This window comes from Pantherophis guttatus, chromosome 3 (genome assembly GCF_059756535.1).
Source record: "Pantherophis guttatus breed Tessera chromosome 3, ASM5975653v1, whole genome shotgun sequence".
Lineage (NCBI taxonomy): Eukaryota > Metazoa > Chordata > Lepidosauria > Squamata > Colubridae > Pantherophis > Pantherophis guttatus.
In genome coordinates this window covers 986252-1010550 of record NC_142065.1, presented here as the reverse complement: position 1 = coordinate 1010550, position 24299 = coordinate 986252, and the positions used below count along the sequence as shown (strand labels likewise).

Genomic DNA, 24299 nt, shown 5'->3' with positions numbered 1-24299 from the left:
GTTCCTCATGTTGTGGTGACCCCCAACCATAAAATTATTCCTAAGACCATTGAAAATATGTGTTTTCCAATGGTCTTAGGTGACCCCTGTGAAATGGTTGTTCGACCCCCAAAGGGGTCATGACCCAAAGGTTGAGAACCACTGTTCCAACAGCTATTGTTTTAGCGATGGAAGCAAAGAATAGTGATTTCAAGATCTGCAAGCTTTGCAGAGCAAAATTCTAGATCCGTTCCAGTCAGGTTTCAGGCCTGGGTACAGCACGGAAACGGCATTGGTCGCGTTGGTTGATGATCTTTGGAGGGCTTGGGACAGGGGTTGCTCCTCTGTCCTGGTCCTGTTAGATCTCTCAGTGGCTTTTGATACCATCGACCATGGTATCATGCTGCACCGGTTGGAAAAGTTGGGGGTGGAAGGCACCGTATTACGGTGGTTCTCCTCCTTTCTCTCTGACCAGTCGCAGTTTGTGTTGACAGGGGGGCAGAGGTCGACCCCGAGGCCCTTCATATGTGGGGTGCCGCAGGGGTCGGTTCTCTCGCCCCTTTTGTTCAACATTTATGTAAAGCCGCTGGGTGAGATCATCCATGGTTTCGGGGTGAAGTACCACCAGTAGGCTGATGACACCCAGCTGTACATCTACACCCTGGACCACCCCAACGATGCCCTTGAAGTGATGTCCCGGTGCCTGGAGGCCATACAGATCTGGATGGGGAGAAACAGGCTCAGGCTTAACCCATCCAAGACCCAGTGGCTGTCTTTAGAAGAGCACTTGACAGCCGTGACCGGGAGGATTTTTCATCAGGTTCGCCTGATCCGCCAGTTGCATCCCTTTCTAGATCGAGACTCTCTACACACAGTCACTCACGCCCTCGTCACCTCTCATCTGGACTATTGTAACGCTCTCTACATGGGGCTCCCCTTGAGGTGCACTTGGAGGCTCCAACTGGCGCAGAGTGCGGCCGCACGGGTGGTTATGGGAGCAACGTGGAGTTCCCATGTAACACCTCTCCTGCGCGAGCTGCACTGGCTCCCGGTGGTCTTCCGAGTGCACTTCAAGGTTCTGGTTATCACCTTTAAAGCGCTCCATGGCTTAGGACCTGGTTATCTACGGGACCGCCTGCTACCACCAATAGCCTCCCACCGGCCAGTACGCTCCCATAGAGAGGGGCTCCTCCGGGTGCCGTCGGCCAAACAATGTTGACTGGCAGCCCCTAGGGGGAGAGCCTTCTCTGTGAGGGCACCTACAATCTGGAACGAGCTCCCCCCGGAGATACGGAGGATCCCGGATCTGCGCACCTTCCGTCGCGCGCTTAAGACTTTCCTGTTCCATCTACCTGGCCTGGCCTAAATCTTCTCCCCTTTTTAAATGTAAATTTTTTAAATTTTTTAAATATAAATTTTAATTTGTTTTAAATTATGGGGTATTTTAAATTCAGCCAAATTATTTAATTCGTTTTTAATTCATTTTAAATTTTTTGTATTTATGTGTTTTATCTCGTGGCTGTTCACCACCCTGAGTCCTTCGGGAGAAGGGCGGTATAGAAATTTAATAAAATAAAATAAAAATAAATAAAATTGAAAAAGAATTGATGCAAATTTTTCGAATGATTCACTTAGTGATGGTGATCAACTTAGTGAGTGTAACTCGCTTAGTGATGGTAACTCACTTGGTGACGATGTCAGCATTCAGGTAGGAGAAGCTGAAAAAGCTGTTGGGTTGAAACACAGCAGCAGTCAATGGCACACAGGTCAGAGCGATGGAACAATAGGATTCCACCTGACAGGTATTCTGCCAGGAAAAGTGTGTAATGTATGGTATGAGCCAAGAAACTATAAAGCAGTATTGGCATTACCTAAATTTAAACAAGTAAAGTGGAAAGAAGCCATGGACAAAGAAATGAAATCCAGAGAGGTTCAAGAGGAAAAGTGGGGGCCGTATGGCAGCCAGTCAGAGATGGTGACAAAGTGCAGACTTCTGGTTGACGTCGAGGCAAGAACAGCTGGATTTCTGCTGAGCTCCATGAAATCTATCCAGCAACTGCTGTCGGGAGAACTTACGGCATCAAAGCCACCTTGGAGGGGTGGTGAAGAAAGGAGAGGCGCTTTGTCGACCTCATGGAATTCTCAATTTCCTCATTATGTCCGGAGAAAGCTTTCCTGAACAGCAGAAGTGAGGATGGCCATTTTTGGCTACTCACAAGCTGTGAAAACTGGGACCATAAGATTCCTGTTGGAGCGCTCTGTGGACAGAGCATTGAAACTGGGTGAGATAAATTCCAACTGTTATTTTAAAAACCTAATTCAGTGATGGCTAAACTTTAATTGCTCGGGTGCCAAAAGCGTGCGTGTCCACACCCAAAATGCAATGCCCCCCAGGCACTCCGTCCTTCTGTACATGAATGAGCGACAGTCCCCCCCCGCTCCAGGGGCCCCCCCTGCTCCAGCCCCCCCCAGCTTCCCAGGGGAGTAGTAAAAAGGGCTTCCCCCATACCTCGGTCAGGGCAAAAGCCCCACTTCCTGTCTGAATCGTAGTTGCTGGTGGTGGCGCACCAGAACTTCCCATCAGTGCGTCCCTCTCTGGTGCAGCTGCTGTACATCTGGCCCTGGAATGTGAAGGGGAAGGAGCAGGGCTGGCCCAGGGAGTTGACTCCAAACACGGTGGTGGCTGAAGGGTGGACGGAGAGGCCAGCCTTGGACCGCAGCTGTTTCACCGGCCGAGCAGAACCCCCTTGAGACTTGTAGGAGGCAGGTCCTAAAGCTGAATGGGAGACAGTTAGGGCTGGTCTGTGTGCTATGCAGCCACAAACCAGCAACACAGGCTGGACCAGGGTCCAGCTTTGAAACTCTTGCATAGGGCTCTCAATGCCTGCGACCCCTGGGACAACATCCTCCCCCACCCTGTCCTTCCTGCTTCTGATGAAAGCACCCATTCTCCTGGGTTGCCAGAGAGTCCTCCCAACACACTTGGGGGGGTGTGTGCATGTGTGCGCATGTGCAAAAGTAAAGGCCAATTTTTCTCTTGCCCAGTCATGTCCAACTCTGAGGCATGGTGCTCATCTGTTTCCTGGCCAAGGGAGCCAGCAGTGTCCAAAGTCTCTTCTGCGACCATGTGGTCAGCAAAAGTGTACATCAAAGGCACTTGGAAATGATACCTATTTATCTACTCATATTTGCTTGCTTTCAAATTGCTGGGTGGAACGGAGCTGGAGCAAGGAACAGGAACTCACCCTATCGTGCAGCACTCGGGCTGTCACCTGACCAACTGTTAACAACTGAGTTATCATGCCCTGTGGGTGGGTGTGCTGAGTCCTCCCCACCAGGAAGGCAGTGAAAGAGGCTTCCCCCATACCTTGGTCAGGGCAAAAGCCCCACTTCCAGTCTGCATTATAGTCTCTGGTGGTGGCGCACCAGAGCTTCCCATCGGCGCGTCCATCTGTGGTGCAGCTGCTGTACATCTGGCCCTGGAACTTGAAGGGGAAGAAGCAGGGCTTGCCCTGGGAGTTCCCTCCAATCACGGCCATGCCTGGACGGGATACGGAGGGGCCACCCTTGGGACGCAGCTTTTTCACCGGCTGAGCAGAACCCCCTGGAGCCTTGGAGGGGTCAGGTCCCGAAGCTGAATGGGAGACAGTCAGGGCTGGTCTGTGGGCTCTGCAGCTGCAAACCGGCAACAGAGGATGGACCAGGGTCCAGTTTTGAAAGTCTTGTGTAGGACCCTCAATCCCTGTGGCCCCTGGGTCATCATCCTCCCCTCACTGCCCTTCCCCCTTCTGATGAAAGCAACCATTCTCCTGGGCTGCCGGAGAGTCCTCCCAAGATACTTGATGTGCACGCGCACATGTGCACTTTTGCAAGATCACAACATCTTTTTTATAGTATGGTGACCAAAATTGGTTGCAGTATTCCAGGTGTGGCCTTACTAGGGTTTGATAAAGGGGGCACCAGTACTTCATGTGATCCTGATTCTATGCCTCTGTTTATCCAACCTTATAGAAAAGCCCCTCAGTCAGAACTGAAGAAGTTTGTGGGATGAGAAGCAAAAGGTCTTCAAGGAAGAAAAAGAGAAAGGCCAGTTGCCTTTTACAAAAGCATTTTTGGAGCAACCAGGACCTGGATGACTGAGAATCTCCATAGACATAAAGATCAAGGATTCCTTGTCCAGTCCTGTCTGACTCAAGGGCACAGGATGCCTCTCCGTTTCTTGGCTGGGAAGCCACCATTGTCCAAAAACATTCTCCATGGTCCTGTGGCCAGCATGGCTGTATGCCAAGCGAGTCTTCAATGGCTGAGCTATCGTGCCCTGTGGGTGGGTGTGCCGAGTCCCCTCCCCTCCAGTGTCCCGGGGGTCAGTGAAAGAGGCTTCCCCCTTACCTTGGTCAGGGCAAAAGCCCCACTTCCAGTCTGCATCATAGTCTCTGGTGGTGGCACACCAGAGCTTCCCATCGCTGCGTCCATCTGTGGTGCAGCTGCTGTACATCTGGCCCTGGAACTTGAAGGGGAAGGAGCAGGGCTTGCCCTGGGAGTTCCCTCCAATCACAGCCAGGCCTGGAGGGGGAAGGGAGAGGTCAGCCTTGGCCCCCAGCTGTTGCACCGGTTGAACAGAACCCTGTGGAACCTTGTGGGGCGTCAGGTCCCGAAGCTGAATGGGAGACAGTCAGGGCTGGTCTGTGGGTTTTGGAGCCGTAAACCAGCAACAGAGGATGGACCAGGGTCCAGTTTGAAAGTCTTGCCTCGGGCACTCAATCCCTGTGGCCCCTGGGTCATCCTCCTCCCCTCACTGCCCTTCCCCCTTCGGAGGAAAGCACCCATTCTCCTGGGCTACTGGAGGGTCTTCCCAACACATGTGGGGTGTACGTGTGTGTGGTGTGTTTGCAAAGTTAAATATAACCAACACAATTCACACTTTATATGTAAAAATAAACTAACATCAAAGCTTGTCCACCCCAAGGATAAAACACCCTGACCGCAATGGAGCAATGTGATATATGTAGCACAATGCAGTGAGACACGTGCAGGACTTTACATTGGAGAAACAAAACAACCACTGCCAAATGCATGGCACAACCTGGGAGAAAAAAACCATCAGAACAAGATTTAGCAATCCACCTGCATTTCACTCTTTTGAAGACAGCAAAATCCATTTTCTGATAGAGAGAACCACTCTATTGAAAAAGGGGTCAAAGACACCATCTACATTAAGATTGAACAACCCTTTCTCAGTGGGGTATGTGTGTGTGTGTGTTTGTGTGTGTGTGTTACAACACCACCCATCTTCTGTTTACAACGCAGTCCATACAGCAGTTCCAAGAAGGCTACACACCTATTTGCAGTCTTCAGGTGATGCTGAGGACACAGATAATCCTCCAAGTGGCCTCAATGACTCTCAAAGAGTGCCAATGAGCAATTGTCCACAAAGAATATAAATCCTTCCATTCCTCACCAGAGTAGGGTAGAGTAGGGGAGGGGAGGGAGGGGAGAGTAGGGGAGAGGAGAGGAGAGGAGAGGAGGGGGGAGGAGAGGAGAGGGGAGGGAAGGGGAGGGGAGAGGAGAGGAGAGGGGAGGGGAGGGGAGGGGAGGGGAGGGGAGGGGAGGGGAGAGGAGAGGAGAGGAGACAATAGAATAGAAAATAGAATAGTCATGTATGTCTTGAGTGACAACTCTGGCCTGACATCTCCCCTCCTCTATTTGTTTCTTGGCTGTCCACCGTCTTTTCGGGAGTCTTCACCAAAGCCCAAAGCTCAAAAGCTCACAAGAGACACTGTCCTCCTTGCTCGTAAAAGAGGTCGTGGGAAACCTGCCTGCCAGATCCTGATTTTGGTCCAGAAGCATCGTAACATCTGAAGATACCTTTTCCAGGCCTTCATGGCGGCTCTACCTAGGGCTGGTCTGCCTTGATTGTTGTGGTTCCTTGAGGGTCAGTGTGTGAGAAATTATGAGCTGGGATAGCCGTAACAACAAGTCAGCCAATGGGAACCGTTTGGTGTCCGAGAGCCATGGGTTCTGGTTCTGGCTTCTGCTGTATGGTATTGTATATAAAGAAGTTTCTTTTATAAATGAATCCTGCTGAATTATTTACTTGTCTGCTGGTTGGATTGCTGCAAACTCTAACATTGAGTGCTGATGGTTAATCAGAAAAGAGCTGAAGGGACCCCGGAGGTCTTCTAGTTCAACCACCTACTCCAGCAGGAGGCCCTAGACCATTTCAGAAAAGGGGCTGCCCAGTCTCTTCATAAAAACCTCCAGGGATGGAGGACCCACATCTTCCAGAGGCAAGCAGTTCCACTGGTTAATCTTCCTCACTGTAAGAAAGTTTCTCCTGAATTCCATTGATTAGTTTCCATCTTTTCCTTCTTACTTCCTGCCTTCTGATGCTTTGGAAAATAATTTGGACGCCTCTTCTTTGTAGTAGCCCCTTTCTTATCAGGTCACCCATAATTCTTCTTTTGTTTAGACTAGCCCTGCCCAAATCCTGCAGCCATTCTTCGTATGGTTTAGTCTCCAGGCCTTTGATCACCTTAGTTGCTCTTCTCTGAACTTTTGCAAGATCTCAACATCTTTTTTATAGTATGGTGACCAAAACTGGTTGCAGTCCCCTCCCCGCCAGTTTCCCAGGGGGTCAGTGAAAGGGGCTTCCCCCATACCTTGGTCAGGGCAAAAGCCCCACTTCCAGTCTGCATCGTAGTCTCTGGTGGTGGCACACCAGAGCTTCCCATCCCTGCGTCCATCTGTGGTGCAGCTGCTGTACATCTGGCCCTGGAACTTGAAGGGGAAGGAGCAGGGCTTGCCCTGGGAGTTCCCTCCAATCACAGCTGGGCCTGGAGGGGGGAGGGAGAGGTCAGCCTTGGCCCCCAGCTGTTGCACCAGTCGAGTAGGACCCTGTGGAACATTGGGGGGGCAGGTCCTGAAGCTGAACATGAGACAGTCAGGCCTGGTCTGTGAGCTATGCAGCCGTAAGCCAGGAACAGAGGATGGACCAGGGTCCAGTTTGAAAGTCTTGCCTAGGGCCCTCAATCCCTGTGGCCCCAGGGTCATCCTCCTCCCCTCACTGCCCTTCCCCCTTCGGAGGAAAGCACCCATTCTCCTGGGCTACCGGAGGGTCTTCCCAACACATGTGGGGTGTATGTGTGTTTTTGTGTATGTGCGCACATGTGCAAAAGAAAAGGCCAATTTTTCTCTTGACCAGTCATGTCCAACTCTGAGGCATGGTGCTCATCTGTTTCCTGACAAAGGGAGCCAGCATTGTCCAAAGACTTTCCTGTGGCCATGTGGTCAGCAAAAGTGTACGTCAAAGGCGCATAGAAACGGCACCTATTTATCTACACATATTTGCCTGCTTTCGAATTGCTGGGTGGAAAGGAGCTGGAGGAAGGAATGGGAGCTCACCCCATCGTGCAGCACTTGGGCAGTCAGCTGACCAATTCAGTGTTGGTAACAGCTGAGTTATCGTGCCCTGTGGGTGGATATGCTGAGTCCCCTCCCGCCAGTTTCCCAGGGGGTCAGTGGAAGGGGCTTCCCCCTTACCTTGGTCAGGGCAAAAGCCCCACTTCCAGTCTGCATCGTAGTCTCTGGTGGTGGCGCACCAGAGCTTCCCATCCCTGCGTCCATCTGTGGTGCAGCTGCTGTACATCTGGCCCTGGAACTTGAAGGGGAAGGAGCAGGGCTTGCCCTGGGAGTTCCCTCCAATCACGGCCAGGCCTGGAGGGGGAAGGGAGAGGTCAGCCTTGGCCCCCAGCTGTTGCACCGGTCGAGCAGGACCCCCTGGAACCTTGTGGGGCGTCAGGTCCCGAAGCTGAATGGGAGACAGTCAGGGCTGGTCTGTGGGTTTTGGAGCTGTAAACCAGGAACAGAAGATGGACCAGGGTCCAGTTTGAAAGTCTTGCCTAGGGCCCTCAATCCCTGTGGCCCCAGGGTCATCCTCCTCCCCTCACTGCCCTTCCCCCTTCGGAGGAAAGCACCCATTCTCCTGGGCTACCGGAGGGTCTTCCTAACACATGTGGGGTGTATGTGTGTTTTTGTGTATGTGCGCACATGTGCAAAAGAAAAGGCCAATTTTTCTCTTGACCAGTCATGTCCAACTCTGAGGCATGGTGCTCATCTGTTTCCTGACAAAGGGAGCCAGCATTGTCCAAAGACTTTCCTGTGGCCATGTGGTCAGCAAAAGTGTACGTCAAAGGCGCATAGAAACGGCACCTATTTATCTACACATATTTGCCTGCTTTCGAATTGCTGGGTGGAAAGGAGCTGGAGGAAGGAACGGGAGCTCACCCCATCGTGCAGCACTTGGGCTGTCAGCTGACCAATTCAGTGTTGGTAACAGCTGAGTTATCGTGCCCTGTGGGTGGATATGCTGAGTCCCCTCCCGCCAGTTTCCCAGGGGGTCAGTGGAAGGGGCTTCCCCCTTACCTTGGTCAGGGCAAAAGCCCCACTTCCAGTCTGCATCGTAGTCTCTGGTGGTAGCGCACCAGAGCTTCCCATCAGCGCGTCCGTCCGTGGTGCAGCTGCTGTACATCTGGCCCTGGAACTTGAAGGGGAAGGAGCAGGGCTTGCCCTGAGAATTCCCTCCAATCACGCCTGGGCCTGGAGGGGGGAGGGAGAGGTCAGCCTTGGCCCCCAGCTGCTGCACCGGTCGAGCAGGACCCCCTGGAACATTGGGGGGGGGGCAGGTCCTGAAGCTGAATGGGAGACAGTCAGGCCTGGTCTGTGAGCTATGCAGCTGTAAACCAGCAACAGAGGATGGACCAGGGTCTAGTATGAAAGTCTTGCCTAGGGCCCTCAATCCCTGTGGCCCCTGGGTCATCATCCTCCCCTCACTGCCCTTCCCCCTTCGGAGGAAAGCACCCATTCTCCTGGGCTGCCGGATGGTCTTCCCAAGACACTTGGTGTGTACGTGTACATGGTGTGTGTGCAAAGTTAAATATAACCAACACAATATATCTATTCGCACTTTATATGCAAAAATAAACTAACGCCGAAGCTTGTCCACCCCAAGGATATAACACCCTGACCGCAATGGAGCAATGTGATATATGTAGCACAATGCAGTGAGACACGTGCAGGACTTTACATTGGAGAAACAAAACAAAGAGTGCTAATGAGCATTTGTCCCCAAAGAATATAAATCCTTCCATTCCTCACAAGAGTAGAGTAGAGTAGGATAGGGGACAGGAGGGGAGGAGAGAAGAGAAGAGGAGAGGAGAGAAAACAGAATAGGAAATAGAATAGTCACGTATGTCTTGAGTGACAACTCTGGCCTGACGTCTCCCCTCCTCTATTTGTTTCTTGGCTGTCCAACCTTGTGGGGGGCAGGTCCCAAAGCTGAACGTGAGATAGTCAGGGCTGGACTGTGGGGTCTGCAGTGCAAACCGGCAACAGAGGATGGACCAGGGTCCAGTTTGAAAGTCTTGCCTAGGGCCCTCAACCTGTGGCCACTGGGTCATCATCCTCCCCTCACTGCCCTTCCCCCTTCTGATGTAAGCACCCATTCTCCTGCGCTGCCAGAGAGTCTTCCCAACACACTTGGGGTGTGTGTGTGTTTGTGTGCATGTGCGTGCATGTGCAAAAGAAAAGGCCAATTTTTCTCTTGCCCAGTCATGCCCAACTCTGAGGCATGGTGCTCATCTGTTTCCTGGCCAAGGGAGCCAGCGTTGTCCGAAGACTCTTCTGTGGCCATGTGGTCAGCAAAAGTGTGTGTCAAAGGCGCATGGAAATGGGGACTTCCGGTTGGCACCGCGGTGATCCAGTCGACAAAATGGCAGGGCTCTAATGAGTCCTACGGAATCCCTGACTGTCGAGCCGTCACCGACAGGTCTGTGGACCTACCGTGTCCTGGCAGGACAGGGGGAAAGAGAGGGATCCCTTGGACGGCCCAAGGAATGGGCAGGTTCCTCGGGGCCGGAGGAAGTCCTCTGCGCCAGCGGCGGGGGAGCAGCCGCCATGGCGACTGCCTTGAAGCCGGGGCCAACCGGAGAAGCAGGAGGAAGAAAGAGGAAAAAAGAGCGAGGAGTTTGGAAGCCAGGTAAGTGAGACCTAACCCAGGCAGGAACAGCACTTGAAATATGGATTTATACAAGTGAGCCCCTAGCCTTAAACAGCGGCTACGGACTATTGGGGCAAGAAGACTCAGTAAAGCAATTAACAGGAGGGAAAGACCCATTAAGGAGTTATTTTCATTACTGACCAATTTGGAATGACTGTTTGCTGTAAAGTTATAAAACTTTGAAACTTTTCTAAAATGGAATTGATTACTTTTGAAGAAAGAAAGAGGGAAGAGGCAATAAGCAGGAGTGGAGAGGAAAAGAAAAGACAAGTGGACAATTATACAATGGATAAAATGGAGGATTGCCGTGACGAAGTGAAAGTCTAAAATGTGGATTGCTTTTGGCTTGAAAGAGAAACAATGTATCTAGCTACTTAAATTGGATTATTTTGAAAACAACCAAGGAGGATTGCTCTGGGGATTTCTAATCTGCCTATTGGTGGTTTTATGGAGGAAAAGAAAGAAGAAATAAAATAGAACTATTAAAGTTGAACTAGCAGGCACAACAACAAAAGAAAAGGATGCGGCAATAAAGAAGAGACGATGATACCATATACGGAATAGATGCTACAAAGACCAAAACTTTACAGAGTTTTTAACTCTGATAACATTGAACTTGAAAAGGAACAGCTTTAGACAGATGGGAAAAAGAAGAAATAGAATATAGTTGGTTGTGAGACAAGAAAAATAAAATATTTTGATTAAACATGGAAATGTTTATAATGATTAAATGTTTGAATGACATTCGGGAGTTCATGGCTTCCATGACAGCTATGGACCTGACCCAGTTAATTCATGGCCCTACCCACACAGGGGGAAAGACGCTGGATCTGGTTTTTGTCTCTGGACAGTGGTCGAGGGATCTTGAGATAGGGGATATAGTTACCGAACCCTTGTCATGGTCTGATCACTCTCTCTTCGTCTCGACCTTTGAACCGCTGCACCCCGCCGCAGGGAGGCGGAGCTGGTAAGATGGTTCCGCCCCAGGCGCCTGATGGAACCTGACAGGTTCCAGATGGAGCTTGGGCCATTTCCTGAGGCTCTGGCACACGCCTCGACTGGAGACTTAGTGGCCACCTGGGATAGGGCGGCCGCTGGAGCTCTGGATCGGGTCGTGCCTTTGCGGCCTCTGACCCGGCGCCGATCTCAATTGGCTCCTTGGTTCACCAAGGAGCTGAGGGAGTTGAAGTGCCAGAAAAGACGCCTAGAGAGTAGTTGGAGGGCCAGTCTTTCTGAATCTGACCCCTGAGGACGTGGACAGGATTCTGGGCAGACTGAACACAACCACTTGTTTATTGGACCTGTGTCCTTCCTGGTTAGTGCTGGCTTCCCGGGAAGTGACACGAGGCTGGCTCCAGGGGATTATAAATGCTTCGTTGGGTGAGGGTGACTTTCCCGCCGCCTTGAAAGAGGCGGTGGTGAGGCCTCTCCTCAAGAAGCCTTCCCTGGACCCGGCAATGTTGGTAAACTACCGTCCGGTCTCCAACCTTTGCTTTGTGGTGAAGGTTGTTGAGAGTGTGGTTGCGCAACAGCTCACCCAGCACCTGGATGAAGCGCCATATCTGGATCCATTCCAGTCGGGCTTCAGGCCCGGGTACAGCACGGAAACGGCATTGGTCGCGTTGGTAGATGATCTCTGGAGGGCTCGGGACAAGGGTTGCTCCTCTGTCCTGGTCCTGTTAGATCTCTCAGCGGCTTTTGATACCATCGACCATGGTATCATGCTGCACCGGTTGGAAGAGTTAGGGGTGGGAGGCACTGTGTTGCAGTGGTTCTCCTCCTTTCTCTCTGACCGGTCGCAGTCTGTTTTGACAGGGGGGCAGAGGTCAACCCTGAGGCCCCTCATATGCCGGGTGCTGCAAGGGTTGGTCCTCTCGCCCCTCCTGTTCAACATTTATGTGAAGCCGCTGGGCGAGATCATCTGTGGTTTCGGGGTGAAGTACCACCAGTACACTGATGACACCCAGCTGTACATCTCCACCCCAGACCACCCCAACAATGCCCTTGAAGTGATGTCCCGGTGCCTGGAGGCCGTACGGATCTGGATGGGGAGGAATAGGCTCAGGCTCAACCCATCCAAGACCGAGTGGCTGTGGTTTCCGACGTCCCGATATAGTCAGTTGACGCCATCACTGACTATTGGGGGCGAATCATTGCCCCCCACAGAAAGGGCGCGCAACTTGGGCGTCCTCCTGGATTCATGGCTGTCTTTAGAAGAGCACTTGATGGCCGTGACCGGGAGGATTTTTCATCAGGTTCGCCTGATCCACCAGTTGCGCCCCTTTCTAGATCGGGACTCCTTATGCACGGTCACTCATGCCCTCGTCACCTCCTGCCTGGACTATTGTAACGGTCTCTACATGGGGCTCCCCTTGAGGAGCACCTGGAGGCTCCAACTGGCGCAGAGTGCGGCCACGTGGGTGGTAATGGGAGCGACATGGCGTTCCCATGTAACACCTCTCCTGTGCGAGCTGCACTGGCTCCCAGTGGTCTTCCGGGTGCGCTTCAAGGTTTTGGTTACCACCTTTAAAGCGCTCCATGGCATAGGACCCGGGTACCTTCGAGACCGTCTTCTGCCACCAATAGCCTCCCACCGACCAGTCCGTTCCCACAGAGAGGGTCTCCTCAGGGTGCCATCAGCCAAGTTATGTCGGCTGGCGACACCCAGGGGGAGGGCCTTCTCTGTGGGAGCCCCAGCCCTGTGGAATGAACTGCCCCCGGAAATACGTAAGATCTCCGACCTCCGGGTGTTCCGCTGCGCACTGAAGACCCTGTTGTTCCGCCAGGCAGGGCTGTCAATATAATAATTTTAAATTGGGGTATTTTAATTTTTAGGGTTTTAGTTGCGCGCCCTTTCTGTGGGGGGCAATGATTCGCCCCCAATAGTCAGTGATGGCGTCAACTGACTATATCGGGACGTCGGAAACCACAGCCACTCGGTCTTGGATGGGTTGAGCCTGAGCCTATTCCTCCCCATCCAGATCCGTACGGCCTCCAGGCACCGGGACATCACTTCAAGGGCATTGTTGGGGTGGTCTGGGGTGGAGATGTACAGCTGGGTGTCATCAGTGTACTGGTGGTACTTCACCCCGAAACCACAGATGATCTCGCCCAGGAGGGGCGTCACGCGGGCACAACGGGTTGCGCCCATAACCACCCGCGCGGCCGCATTCTGGACCAGCTGGAGCCTCCGAGTGCTCTTCAAGGGGAGCCCCATGTAGAGAGCATTACAATAGTCCAGCCGGGAGGTGACAAGGGCATGAGTGACCATGCGCAAGGCGTCCCGGTCCAGAAAGGGCTGCAACTGGCGAATCAGGCGAACCTGATAAAAGGCCCCCCTGGCCATGGCCGTCATATGCTCTTCTAAAGACAGCCGTGCGTCCAGGAGGACACCCAGATTGCGAGCCCTCTCTGTGGGGGGCAAAGATTCACCCCCAATAGTCAGCGATGGCACCTGCTGACTATATCGGGACGCCGGCAGCCACAGCCACTCGGTCTTGGATGGGTTGAGTCTGAGCCTGTTCCTCCCCATCCAGACCCGCACAGCCTCCAGGCAGCGAGACATCACATCAAGGGCATCGTTGGGGTGGTCTGGGGTGGAGATGTACAGCTGAGTATCATCAGCGTACAGGTGACACTTCACCCCAAAACCACGGATGATTTCACCCAGCGGCTTCACATAAATGTTGAACAGAAGAGGCGAGAGGACCGACCCTTGTGGCACTCCCCATGCGAGATGCCTCGAGGTCGACCTCTGCCCCCCTGCCAACACGAACTGTGAGCGGCTGGAGAGGAAGGAAGAGAACCACCGCAAAACGGTGCCCCCTACTCCTAACCCCCTCAACCGCTGCAGCATGATACCATGGTCGATGGTATCAAAAGCCGCTGAGAGATCTAATAGGACTAGGACAGAGGAGCAACCCCTGTCCCGGGCCCTCCAGAGATCATCCACCAACGCGACCAATGCCGTTTCTGTGCTGTGCCCCTGCCTGAAGCCCGACTGGTACGGGTCTAGATAGATAGCTTCATCCAGGTGCCTGGGCAGTTGTCGTGCCACCACACTCTCAACAACCTTCGCCACAAAACGAAGGTTGGAGACCGGACGGTAGTTAACTAATTCAGCCGGGTCCAGGGAAGGCTTCTTGAGGAGGGGCCTCACCACCGCCTCTTTCAAGGCGGCGGGAAAGGCACCCTCACTCAGAGAAGCAGTTATAATCCCCTGGAGCCAGCCTCGTGTAACCTCCCAGGAGGCCAGTACCAACCAGGAGGGACACGGGTCCAATAAACATGTGGCGGCACTAATCCTACCCAGAACCCTGTCCACATCCTCGGGAGCCACAGGATCAAACTCCTCCCAGATAATATTCTCAAGACCTACCCTCGTCTCCTCCCCCGGACTCACCCAGTCGGAGTCCAAGCCCTCCCGAATCCGAGCGACTTTATTGTGCAGGAATTGCACAAAATCCTCAGCTCGACCCTGCAAGGGATCCTCCCGCACTCCCCCCTGAAGAAGGGAGTGGGTCACCCTAAACAGGGCGGCTGGGCGGTTCTCTGCAGATGCGATAAGAGCGGAAAAATGGTTAGATTTTGCCGCTTTTATCGCCACTAGGTAGGTCTTGATATAAGACCTCACCTGTGTCCGGTCGGAATCAGAATGACTAATCCTCCAAATGCTCTCTAGGCGTCTTTTCCGACACTTCATCTCTCTCAGCTCCTCAGAGAACCAAGGAGCCAATTGAGATCGGCATCGGGTCAGAGGCCGCAAAGGCACGATACGATCCAAAGCTCCGGCGGCTGCACTCTCCCAGGTGGCCACCAGCTCTTCAGTCGAGTCGTGTGTCAGAGTTTCAGGAAACGGCCCAAGCTCCGTCAGGAACCTTTCTGGATCCATCAGGCACCTGGGACAGAACCATTTAGTCGGTTCCATCTCCCTGCGGCAGGGGGAAGCGGTAGGAAAGTCCAAGTGAAGGAGCGAATGATCTGTCCATGACAAGGGTTTAATGTCTAAGTCCCCTCTACCAAGATCATTCAACCACTGACCAGAGATGAAAATCAAGTCCAGAGTGTGTCCTCCTATGTGAGTGGGGCCTTGAACTAACTGGGTCAGGTCCATGGCCGTCATGGAAGCCATGAACTCCCGAGCCACCTCTGACGTCTCACCCGCGGATGGAAGGTTGAAATCCCCCATGACAATAAGTCTGGGGGTATCCACCGCCACCCCGGCGATGACGTCGAGTAGCTCGGGTAGGGTCGCTGCCACGTGGCAGGGAGCCAGGTACGCAGTCAGCAAACCCATCTGCACCCCACGGCCCCACTTCACACAGAGGGACTCACATCCGGCTATTTGAGGAACAGTGGTCTCCCTCAGACAAAGACTCTCCCTAATAATCACCGCCACTCCCCCACCCCTCCCCTGGGCCCTTGGCTGATGAAATGCATGGAAACCTGGTGGGCACATTTCAACGAGGGGGACCCCCCCCCCTCTTGGCCCAACCAGGTCTCCGTAATACCTGCCAGGTCCGCACCCCCCTCCAATATAAGATCACAGATGAGGGGGGCTTTATTGACAACCGACCTGGCATTACATAACATCAGCCGTGGACCCTGGGCCTGAGACTCTGCACAACCCAGGCCACGAGACGCACATTGGGGACTGGAGTGCGCAATTGCTCGTAAACAGCGTATGCGCACCCCCGGCACATGATATGGTCCCCTGCGCCCGTCATACCTGCCCCTCCCACTCATTATTTCAATTGCATTGCCCTTCTTGTTATCCCCCTGCTCCCCGGATAAATTTTCTTTCCTGACCCCTCTGCTGCAGCCCATCAACCTGTCACCCCGCTCAGTAGCTATCTGGACCCCCCCAGGTCCACTTTCACAACCCCCTCCCTTCTTCCCGGGTCCCCTTAAAATTTTCTTTAAAAATTTAAATAAAAAACCCCTCAACCCCCTCTTCACTGCATGCCATCTCTCGGGATTCCAAAATCCGTCATCAAGATAGGTCCTCGATAGCGTGGAGGGCCAGGCCTGCGAGAGGGGGGAGTCTCGCAGCGCAAGGAGTTCGGCGGCCGAGTGCATCAAGAACCGGGAAGGGTGAAGCATCCTCTGGCTGAGGTTCCATAGAATAGTCTAATCGTCCTAGGGCATGGAGAGGCAGCAACTCAAGACATGGAAAAAAACGGGCTCCACTGTCCTCTCACGACAGTGGAAGAAGTCTCGTGCCTTTTCAACAAAACTCAGAAGGTGCTCTCTCCAGGCCATCCTCTCACGATGGCTAGCCGATGGAGTTGGCTATGGAGAGATTCGATAGTCTATCCACTCTGGTAGGGAAACGGCAGTTGAACCGGACTCCCTCAGAATCCATATCAGAATTGTCCTTTCTCCACACCATCAAGGGCATAGGTGGAATAGAGCCAGTCTAGAAGGCAGAATAGTAAACCCAGGGAACAGATGACACATGGAAAGCAATGAAGGGAGATGGCTTGCAAGGCAGAAAGTAGCTGGGGTGGTGACCATGATAAGGCCTATACAGGCCAACAAAAAAGGGGGGAGGGGGGAATGGCCTGAGGCAGCCCAAGGCCAACCCTCGGCCGTCTTCCAACCTCTCCCACTCCCCAGGTCTTCCAGGTCTTCCAGCATTTTATACCCCCAATCTACAGCCCGTCTCCAATGGGGCCTCCGGATTCCTGCAGCAAAGTGGGACAGCAGAAATAGGCCACCCCCTAGCAGGTCTGGGGTTACTATGCTGGAGAACAGCTAAATCAAAATGCTGTGAACCAGCCAAATAAATAAAGATAGATTTAGGAGAATATACTGGTAATCAGCGAGAGGAGTGGAGGAGAATATGCTGGAAAACAGCTAATTCAGTTGTGAACCAGCAAGATAATAGATCTAGGAGTAATGGAGAATACACTGGAAAATGATCAAATAATTAAAATTAAGTAGGCTGGGAACTAGATAAAATTATGGATGGAAACATGGAATGAGTGATAATGTGAACTGATCTTGAAGTGTTTTTATGTAAAAAGAGAAGTGTATTTTATGATAAGATAAAGGAAATTGTAATTCAATAGAGGTTAAAATCTAGATTTGATGAATTGGGTCTTATGATTAAGGAATATATATGGAACAATGATTGATACAATGGAAAAAATTTAAGATGGTGTCTATTTGGAAATGAAAGATTGTATATAAAAAGGAGCTGTGTTTATTCGGGATTTAAGATTTATGGTGATACAATAGAATGCTAAATGTTTAGAATAAGATGTTAGAATGCATGATTAAAAAAAATGTTGATTTGATTTATTTTTTAAAGATGTAAATGGATGAAATTTGGAATCAAATTGGTTAAAGAAGTGTGAGCAATTGTACTTATTCAATACCGGACCAAACCTTTGCCCTTAAAAGATGTATTTTATGTTTAAATGTTTAAAAATAAATAAAAAAATATTTCAAAAAAAAAGGCGCATGGAAATGATACCTATTTATCTACTCATATTTGCTTGCTTTTGAATTGCTGGATGGAAAGGAGCTGGAGGAAGGAACGGGAGCTCACCCCATCATGCAGCACTCGGGCTACACTCAGTGTTGGTAACGGTTCAGTTATCATGCCCTGCGGGTGGGTGTGCTAAGTCCTCGCCACCAGGAGGGCAGAGGGACGGGCTTCCCCCATACCTTGGTCAGGGCAAAAGCCCCACTTCCAGTCTGCATCGTAGTCTCTGGTGGTGGCGCACCAGAGCTTCCCATCGGCGCGTCCATCTGTGGTGCAGCTGCTGTACATCTGGCCCTGGAACTTGAAGGGGAAGGAGCAGGGCTGGCCCTGGGAGTTCCCTCCAATCACAGCTGGGCCTGGACGGGATACGGAGGGGCCACCCTTGGGACGCAGCTTTTTCACCGGCCGAGCAGAACTCCCTGGAGCCTTGGAGGGGTCAGGTCCCGAAGCTGAACGGGAGACATCCAGGGCTGGTGTGTGGTCTCTGCAGCTACAAACCAACAACAGACGCTGGACCTGGGTACAGCTTTCAAAGTCTTGTGTAGGACCCTCAATCCCTGTGGCCCCTGGGTCATCATCCTCCCCTCACTGCCCTTCCCCCTTCTGAGGAAAGGGGGAACCCATTCTCCTGGGCTGCCGGAGTCCTCCCAACACACTTGGGGTGTGTCTGTGTCTGTGTCTGTGTCTGTGTCTGTGTCTGTGTCTGTGTCTGTGTCTGTGTCTGGAGGGGATAGGGAGAGGTCAGCCTTGACCCCCAGATGAGCAGGACCCCCCTGGAGCCTTGGGGGGGGGGCATGTCCCAAAGCTGAATGGGAGACAGTCAGGGCTGATCTGTGGGCTCTGCAGCTGCAGCCCCCCTTGGTAATGCCAGCTCTGAGGGTCCCTGAGCACCACACCCCCTCCTGAACACCACATGCCCCCGATCCCATGTACATCTATTCAGGCAGAAGCCGTATTTCTTGTCCTGGTCGAAGTTGGCAGTGGCCATGCACCAGCGGTAGCCATCTGTGCGCCCATCAGTGGTGCATCCCTGGTAAGATTTGCCCCCGAAGATAAAGGAGGAAACACATTTCTTCCCATTGCTCTTCCCTTCGTAAGTGAAGAGGACTAGCAAAGCAGGCAGGAGAAAGGAATTCCCCCAATAATTGCAGGGAACCAAGCTTCCCACATTGTCTTCCCTTGGGAGGCAGCTCAGTTCCCCTTGTTATTTATTAAATTTATATTTAATATAAATAACTGCAGCCATCTTGCCAGCAGTGAGTCTAAGTGGCTCACGACTAAACAAGGGTCAGGGGTCTCAGAAGCAAATTGCTTGAGGGGGGCACTTTGAGAAGCCCCCCCCACCTGCCCTGGTTAGATTCTCCCTGCTTGCTTCCACCCCCTCCAGCTTTTTGCTTCTCCCCCTGGGAGGGTCTACGCAGCTCAGCTCTCCAAAGCCAGGTGCCCCCTTCCAACTGCCTCCCATCTCCCCCCCCCACATGGTGGAGCAACCAGAGTTTCAATCCTGATCAATCCAATCACTGCAGGCTTTTAAGAAGAGATTAGACAGCCACTTGTCTGAAATGGGTATAGGTTCTCCTGGTTGAGCAGAGGGTTGGTCTAGAAGACCTTCACGATCCCTTCCAGCTCTGGTTCCTGTTCCCGTTCCATTCCATTCTATTCTATTTTCTCCTCTCCTCTCCTCTCCTCTCCTCTCCTCTCCCTACTCCCTATTGCATTCTATTTTATTTCCTATTCCATTCCCATTCTCTAGCAGCCAGCAAGGGGAGCCAATTCACCGATGCCCGTGCCCAGTGTCCAGAACTCATCATCCTCAAAATGGGCCTTGCTGGAATTCTTCTAAGCCTTCAGGCACAAGGGGGAGGAGGGGCAACCCCAGCTGCCCTCAACCCTCTCCTCCCCTCCAACTCACCTCCAAACTGGACGAGAATGTCCCCCTCCCCCTCCTGCTGGCGGTGGAAGGTGAGGAGCGGTGCGTTTCAACCAGGGGTGAGTTCTAAAATTTTTTACTACCGGTTCTGTGGGCGTGGCTTATTTTGTGGGTGTGGCTTGATGGTCATGTGACAATTCTTTAGGATTTTGCAGAGGTACTGGTCTACCAGGCTTTTAACTGCTTGCAGAGCTGTATCGGTCTACCCATTTATTTTTGCAGGCACCGGTCTACTCATTGGAGTAGAGGCACCAGTCTGGAGGTACCAGTCTACCACCACACTGCCTTTTAACAGTGATCAGCTGTAGGGCGGCCCTTTGAAGCCCCTGGGCAAGAGTTTAAACAGTTGTTTTCCTTCTAGCTGTTCAGCTGGGACTCAGGAGGCAGCAATAGATTGGGGGTGGGGCCAAATAAAAGGTAAGAATAACGCGGGGGTGGGGGCAGAACCGGTTCAGTGATGTCATATCGTCACCGCTACTGGCTCGGTGGAACTGGGTGAACCAGGAGGAACCCACCACTGGTTTCAGCAGGTTCTGGAGAACCGGTAGCTGAAATTTTGAGTAGTTCGGAGAACCGGCAAATACCACCTCTGACTGGCCCGACCCCCACCTATTCTCTGCTTCCTGAGTCCCAGCTGATTGGCTGGGTCTTCTTTTGTTACCCTGCACAGGAGAAGGGAGGAAAGCAGGTTAGTGGGGTGGGGAGGGAATGGGGATTTTGCAGTAACCTTTCCCCAGGAGTGGGGTGGGAATGGAGCTTTTGCAATATCCTTCCCTTGGAGTGGGGTAGGAATGGGGATTTTGCAGTAACCTTCCCCTGCCATACCCACCAAGCCACGCCCACAGAACTGTAGCTCTGGTGCTGTCCAGATCAGGGGAATAGTCGACCACCCTGCCAAAGAGCGGAGGCTCAGAGGCTGCCAATGTGCCAGGCAGCCTGAAGCACGCCCTGCCCCAGCCCCCTCCTCATGCGCGCGCGCAGACATCCCCGGGAAAGTGAAGATCTGCCTCAGGGGAGGGCAGCCTTCCCCAACCTGATGCCCCCCAGGAATCTTGGGGTCCCCTCCGCTTGCAGTCTTCCACGGGGGCCGTGGACCCGCCGACGGCGCCTGCCCGCTCGCTCACCGGTAGGTGAGGGCTGTGTGGTTCCACTTGGAGTAGTCCTGGAAGGTCTTTAAGAGAGCCACGTGCGAGAATTCGCAGCAGGGCGCCCGCATGGCCGTGAGGGTGGGGGCGTCCAGCTTCCCTGTTTCCGGCAAGCCCAGTTGCTTCTGCATCGCCTTGACGGGGGTCCTCAGCTTCACCTGCCCCCCGGGGTTGGTCGCCGTCAAGTACCCGCAAAGCTGGAGGTAGCGCTGCGGAGAGAGAGGAGCGGGCGCTAGCGGGGGGCTCTCGGCCGGGGAAGGGAGCCAAGCGGCGGCTGGGCGGACGGGGCCGGGGCTGGAGCTTGGTTGATCTCCTGTCTTGGCCTTGACCCCAACCCTCATCCCGTGAGCGGATCCCGCGGGGTCTCCAGTCAGGCACTGGCACCGAATGAAGAGCCGGCTGGGAGTCGCTGGCGGGGCTGGCTTCCCGCAACGGCGCCCGCACTCGCGCCATCTGACCTGGGTCGGGCGAGCGGAGCGCCAGTGGGGACTGGAGGCAACCGGGCGCCCCGGAGGGAGAGCCGCGCTCGGTCTCTATCTCGCTCTCGCGGAGTACGAAAGGCGGGGGGGGGCTCTGCCCAGCGGAGGACCCGCCAGAGTGCGCAGCTTGGAGACTCACGGCGGCCAGCTCCCGGTCCGTCATGCGGCTGACCGCGTCCCCGGGGAAGACTACGGGGCTCTTGCCCTTCCCTTTCCTGGGGCCGGCCCACGAGCAGGGCAGCGGCAGGAGCGGCAGGAGGAGGAGGAGGAGGGTCGGGGCTGGGACCCTCATGGCTGCTGAGGCGAGGTGGGCGAGGGTCTCGGATTCGTCTCTCCTTCTCCGCTCTCGGGTCCTGCGGGTAGCGCCAAACTCAGCCCAGCACAGCCGTCTGCAGCCCGACGGCCGGCGGGGCCCTTTATGGTCCGCGGGGAGAGGGAAGGGGGTGGAAGGCTGTATCAGCCACGGACCCTCCTCCCATCTCCCCCCCCCCCCCCATGGAAGAGGGGGAGAACCGGAGATGGTTTTTTGAGCCAGCTTCTCTCCACTTGATCCTTGGCCATCCTGGTCTAGTTAGAAGGTTGGGGGCTCCTCGGCCAGTGCGTCCCACAGCTGGAGAAATTTGGATTAATTTTTGTGGCTTTGTGTGTTGCTCTGTGGTTAGTTTAAGATCCAGTGTGTAGTGTGAACACAGAAAAACAGGTAGATTCACTATCCGTCTGTGGGAGGAGTGAGAATCCAGACGCAGTTAAGCTGGCAAAACAGGTGATGGGCTCCTGTATGAGGAGGGGGAGACACTCCAGCAAGTTCCCCCCATGTCTGTGCTGGCTCCTTGGGTGGATGGGACTGGCACAGCTTCTCTGTATGCCTGGCAAGGAGGAAAGAGAGCAGCCAGGTGGGCACCCAACAATGTGTGCAGGATCTGTGGCCAGTGGGTACATTTATTTTTTTATTGGTTCAATTTCTACAGATGGAGGCCACCGTAAAGGTGCTACCAGAACCCTTTCTCTTCCTCCTGGACTCCCTCCCCTCCATGAGGAGAGCGGGAACCACAGTGGCTGTCTCTCTCTGGATGAAGGGCTTGGCAACTGAGGCAGAAGTAACCAATCACTATTTGTCCTGTGACGTGTGAAAGCGACTGGAAATGTCCTGGGAGACAGAAGTCTTATGTTGCCTGACTGAGTGCTGGGTTCCTGCCTATGGCAGCTATGGCAGGCCGTGTACATTGTCCCGTGTGCAGTTTTTCTTAGACCAATGAGGCAATGAGGATTTCCAGAGGAGAAGCCATGACAGAACATCATGCCCACTCTTGGGCCAACTCATCCTTTGGGCAGACCTCAGCTGCTCTATGCTCAGGTGACAGGAAGGTCCATAGCTTCTTAATCTTAATCAGAATAGAGCTGGGAGGGACCTCAGACGTCTTCTAGTCCAACCCCCTGTTTCTAGCAGGAGACCCTATGCCAGTGTTTCTCAACCTTGGAAGCTTGAAGATGGGTGGACTTCAACTCCCAGAATCCCCCAGCCAGCAGAGCTGGCTGGGGGATTCTGGGAGTTGAAGTCCACCCATCTTCAAGCTACCAAGGTTGAGAAACCCTGCCCTATGCCATTCCAGACAAATGGTTGTCCAATCCCACCTTGAAGACCTCCCGTGTTGGAGCACCTTCTGGAGGCAACTTCTGTTTCACTGGTAAATTGTCTTCATTGTTAGGGAGTTTCTCCCTAATTACAGGTTGCTTCTCTCCTTGATCAGTTTCCATCCATTGTTTCTTGTCCTGCCTTCTGGTGCTTTGGAGAATAGCTTGACTCCCTCTTCTTTTTGGCAGCCCCACAAATACTGGAGCCTGCTATCATGTCACCCCTAGTCTTCCTCTTCTCTAGACCAGGGCTCTCAAACTCACGTCATCACTTCATCGTCACGTGATATATCAGGACTTTTTCCCCTTCACTAAATTGGGGGGGGGGCAGAACATGATGCTTCTGACCTGTGGGCCGTAATTTTGACACCCCTGTTCTAGACCAGCCAAACCCAATTCCTGCGACCCTTTTGCATTTCCTATTTTAAAACCTTGTCTTGAACCAAGTACAGAAATATCCATAAAAAACCCTTGGCCAACTCTACTGTTCCCCTCGAGATCACCCAGGGCCCCGTTTATGAGCAGATGCAGCCCACTAATTTTATTAAGCACACCACGGCAACTGAACACAACAGAATCTGTATAATTGCTGGGACTTAGACATGGCATGCCGTTTGTGTAGTCCACTGTCGTTTTTGCGATTTCGTGTACAAGAACGACTGTCTACGGGACCTCCTCAAGGGCAGCCACGTCACGAGGATACTTTTTTTCTGATGCCTGATAACGTCTGAGCAATGATGGACCCCTATTCTCCAAAGCGCCTGAAGGCAGGACGAGAAGCAACGGATGGAAACTGATCAGGGAGAGAAGCAACATGGAATTAAGGGGGGAAATCCTGACTGAGAACAATTAATCAGTGGAACAGTTGCCTCCAGACGTTGTAGGTGCTTCATCACTGGAAGTCTGTAGAGATTCTCCCTCTTCCAGGTCATGGTTGTCCCAAAGGAGCTTTTTCAGGAGGCAGCTGGACTTCCTTGTTTTTTCTTTGAATTTGGGATGAAGACCCAAATGAATGGTGTGAGAGCAGGAATGGATTTCCAGAGGAAAAACTTGCAGACTACAGGAACCCTTTGACCCTGAGGACACAGAGAAACCTCCAAGTGGACTCAAGGACTCTCTAGAAGGATGCAAATGACCAGCTGTCTGCAAGGAATATAAATCCTTCCATTCCTGTCAGAGCTGAAGAAGCTTCTTGGATGAGAAGCGAAACGTCTTCAAAGAAGAAAGTCCAGTTGCCTCCTGAACAAGCACCTTTGGGTGCTCCATCACTGGAGGGTTTTAAGAAGAGATTGGGCAGCCCTTTGTCTGCAATGGTCTAGGGCAGGAGTGGACTCAAGACTTGTGGACTTCAACTCCCAGAATTCTCCAGGCAGCATGGGTTTCTCGGGAATTCTGGGAGCTGAAGTCCATGAGCCTTAAAGTTCCAAAGTCAGACACCCCTGGTATAGGGTTGTCTGTTTGAGCAGGGGGTTCAATTAGAAGACCTCCAAGGTCCCAACCCTATTATTCTATGCGCTAACACCTGTATGCAAGTAGAGCTCATGGGAATCCCCCCGTGTTTGGCCCCTGAAGGTATCCCAGACGTTTG

General features: G+C 52.9%; 1 protein-coding gene across 1 annotated transcript; it reads right to left on the bottom strand.

Moving 5' to 3' along the window:
* Positions 1–1840: 1840 nt before the first annotated feature.
* Positions 1841–20941, bottom strand: LOC117669616 (matrix metalloproteinase-9-like). Its single transcript, XM_087888859.1, has 9 exons — positions 20580–20941; positions 17708–18015; positions 8401–8574; positions 7519–7692; positions 6639–6812; positions 4369–4542; positions 3347–3613; positions 2489–2755; positions 1841–2237 (listed from the first exon to the last, which is right to left on the bottom strand). The coding sequence occupies exons 1-9, from the start codon at positions 20939–20941 to the stop codon at positions 2188–2190; spliced, it is 1950 nt and encodes a 649-aa protein (XP_087744985.1). The 3' UTR covers positions 1841–2187.
* Positions 20942–24299: the final 3358 nt, after the last annotated feature.

Bases quoted from the DNA above. Each gene is read 5' to 3' on its own strand.
- LOC117669616 (XM_087888859.1), bottom strand. From the start codon at position 20,941: ATGAGGGTTGGGGTCAAGGCCAAGACAGGAGATCAACCAAGCTCCAGC. The intron at 8,575-17,707 runs GTATGGGGGAAG...TCCCCCCTCCAG, and splicing joins GGGCTTTTGCCCTGACCAAG to GCCCAGGCGTGATTGGAGGG. The intron at 4,543-6,638 runs GTATGGGGGAAG...TTCCCCCTCCAG, and splicing joins GGGCTTTTGCCCTGACCAAG to GCCTGGCTGTGATTGGAGGG.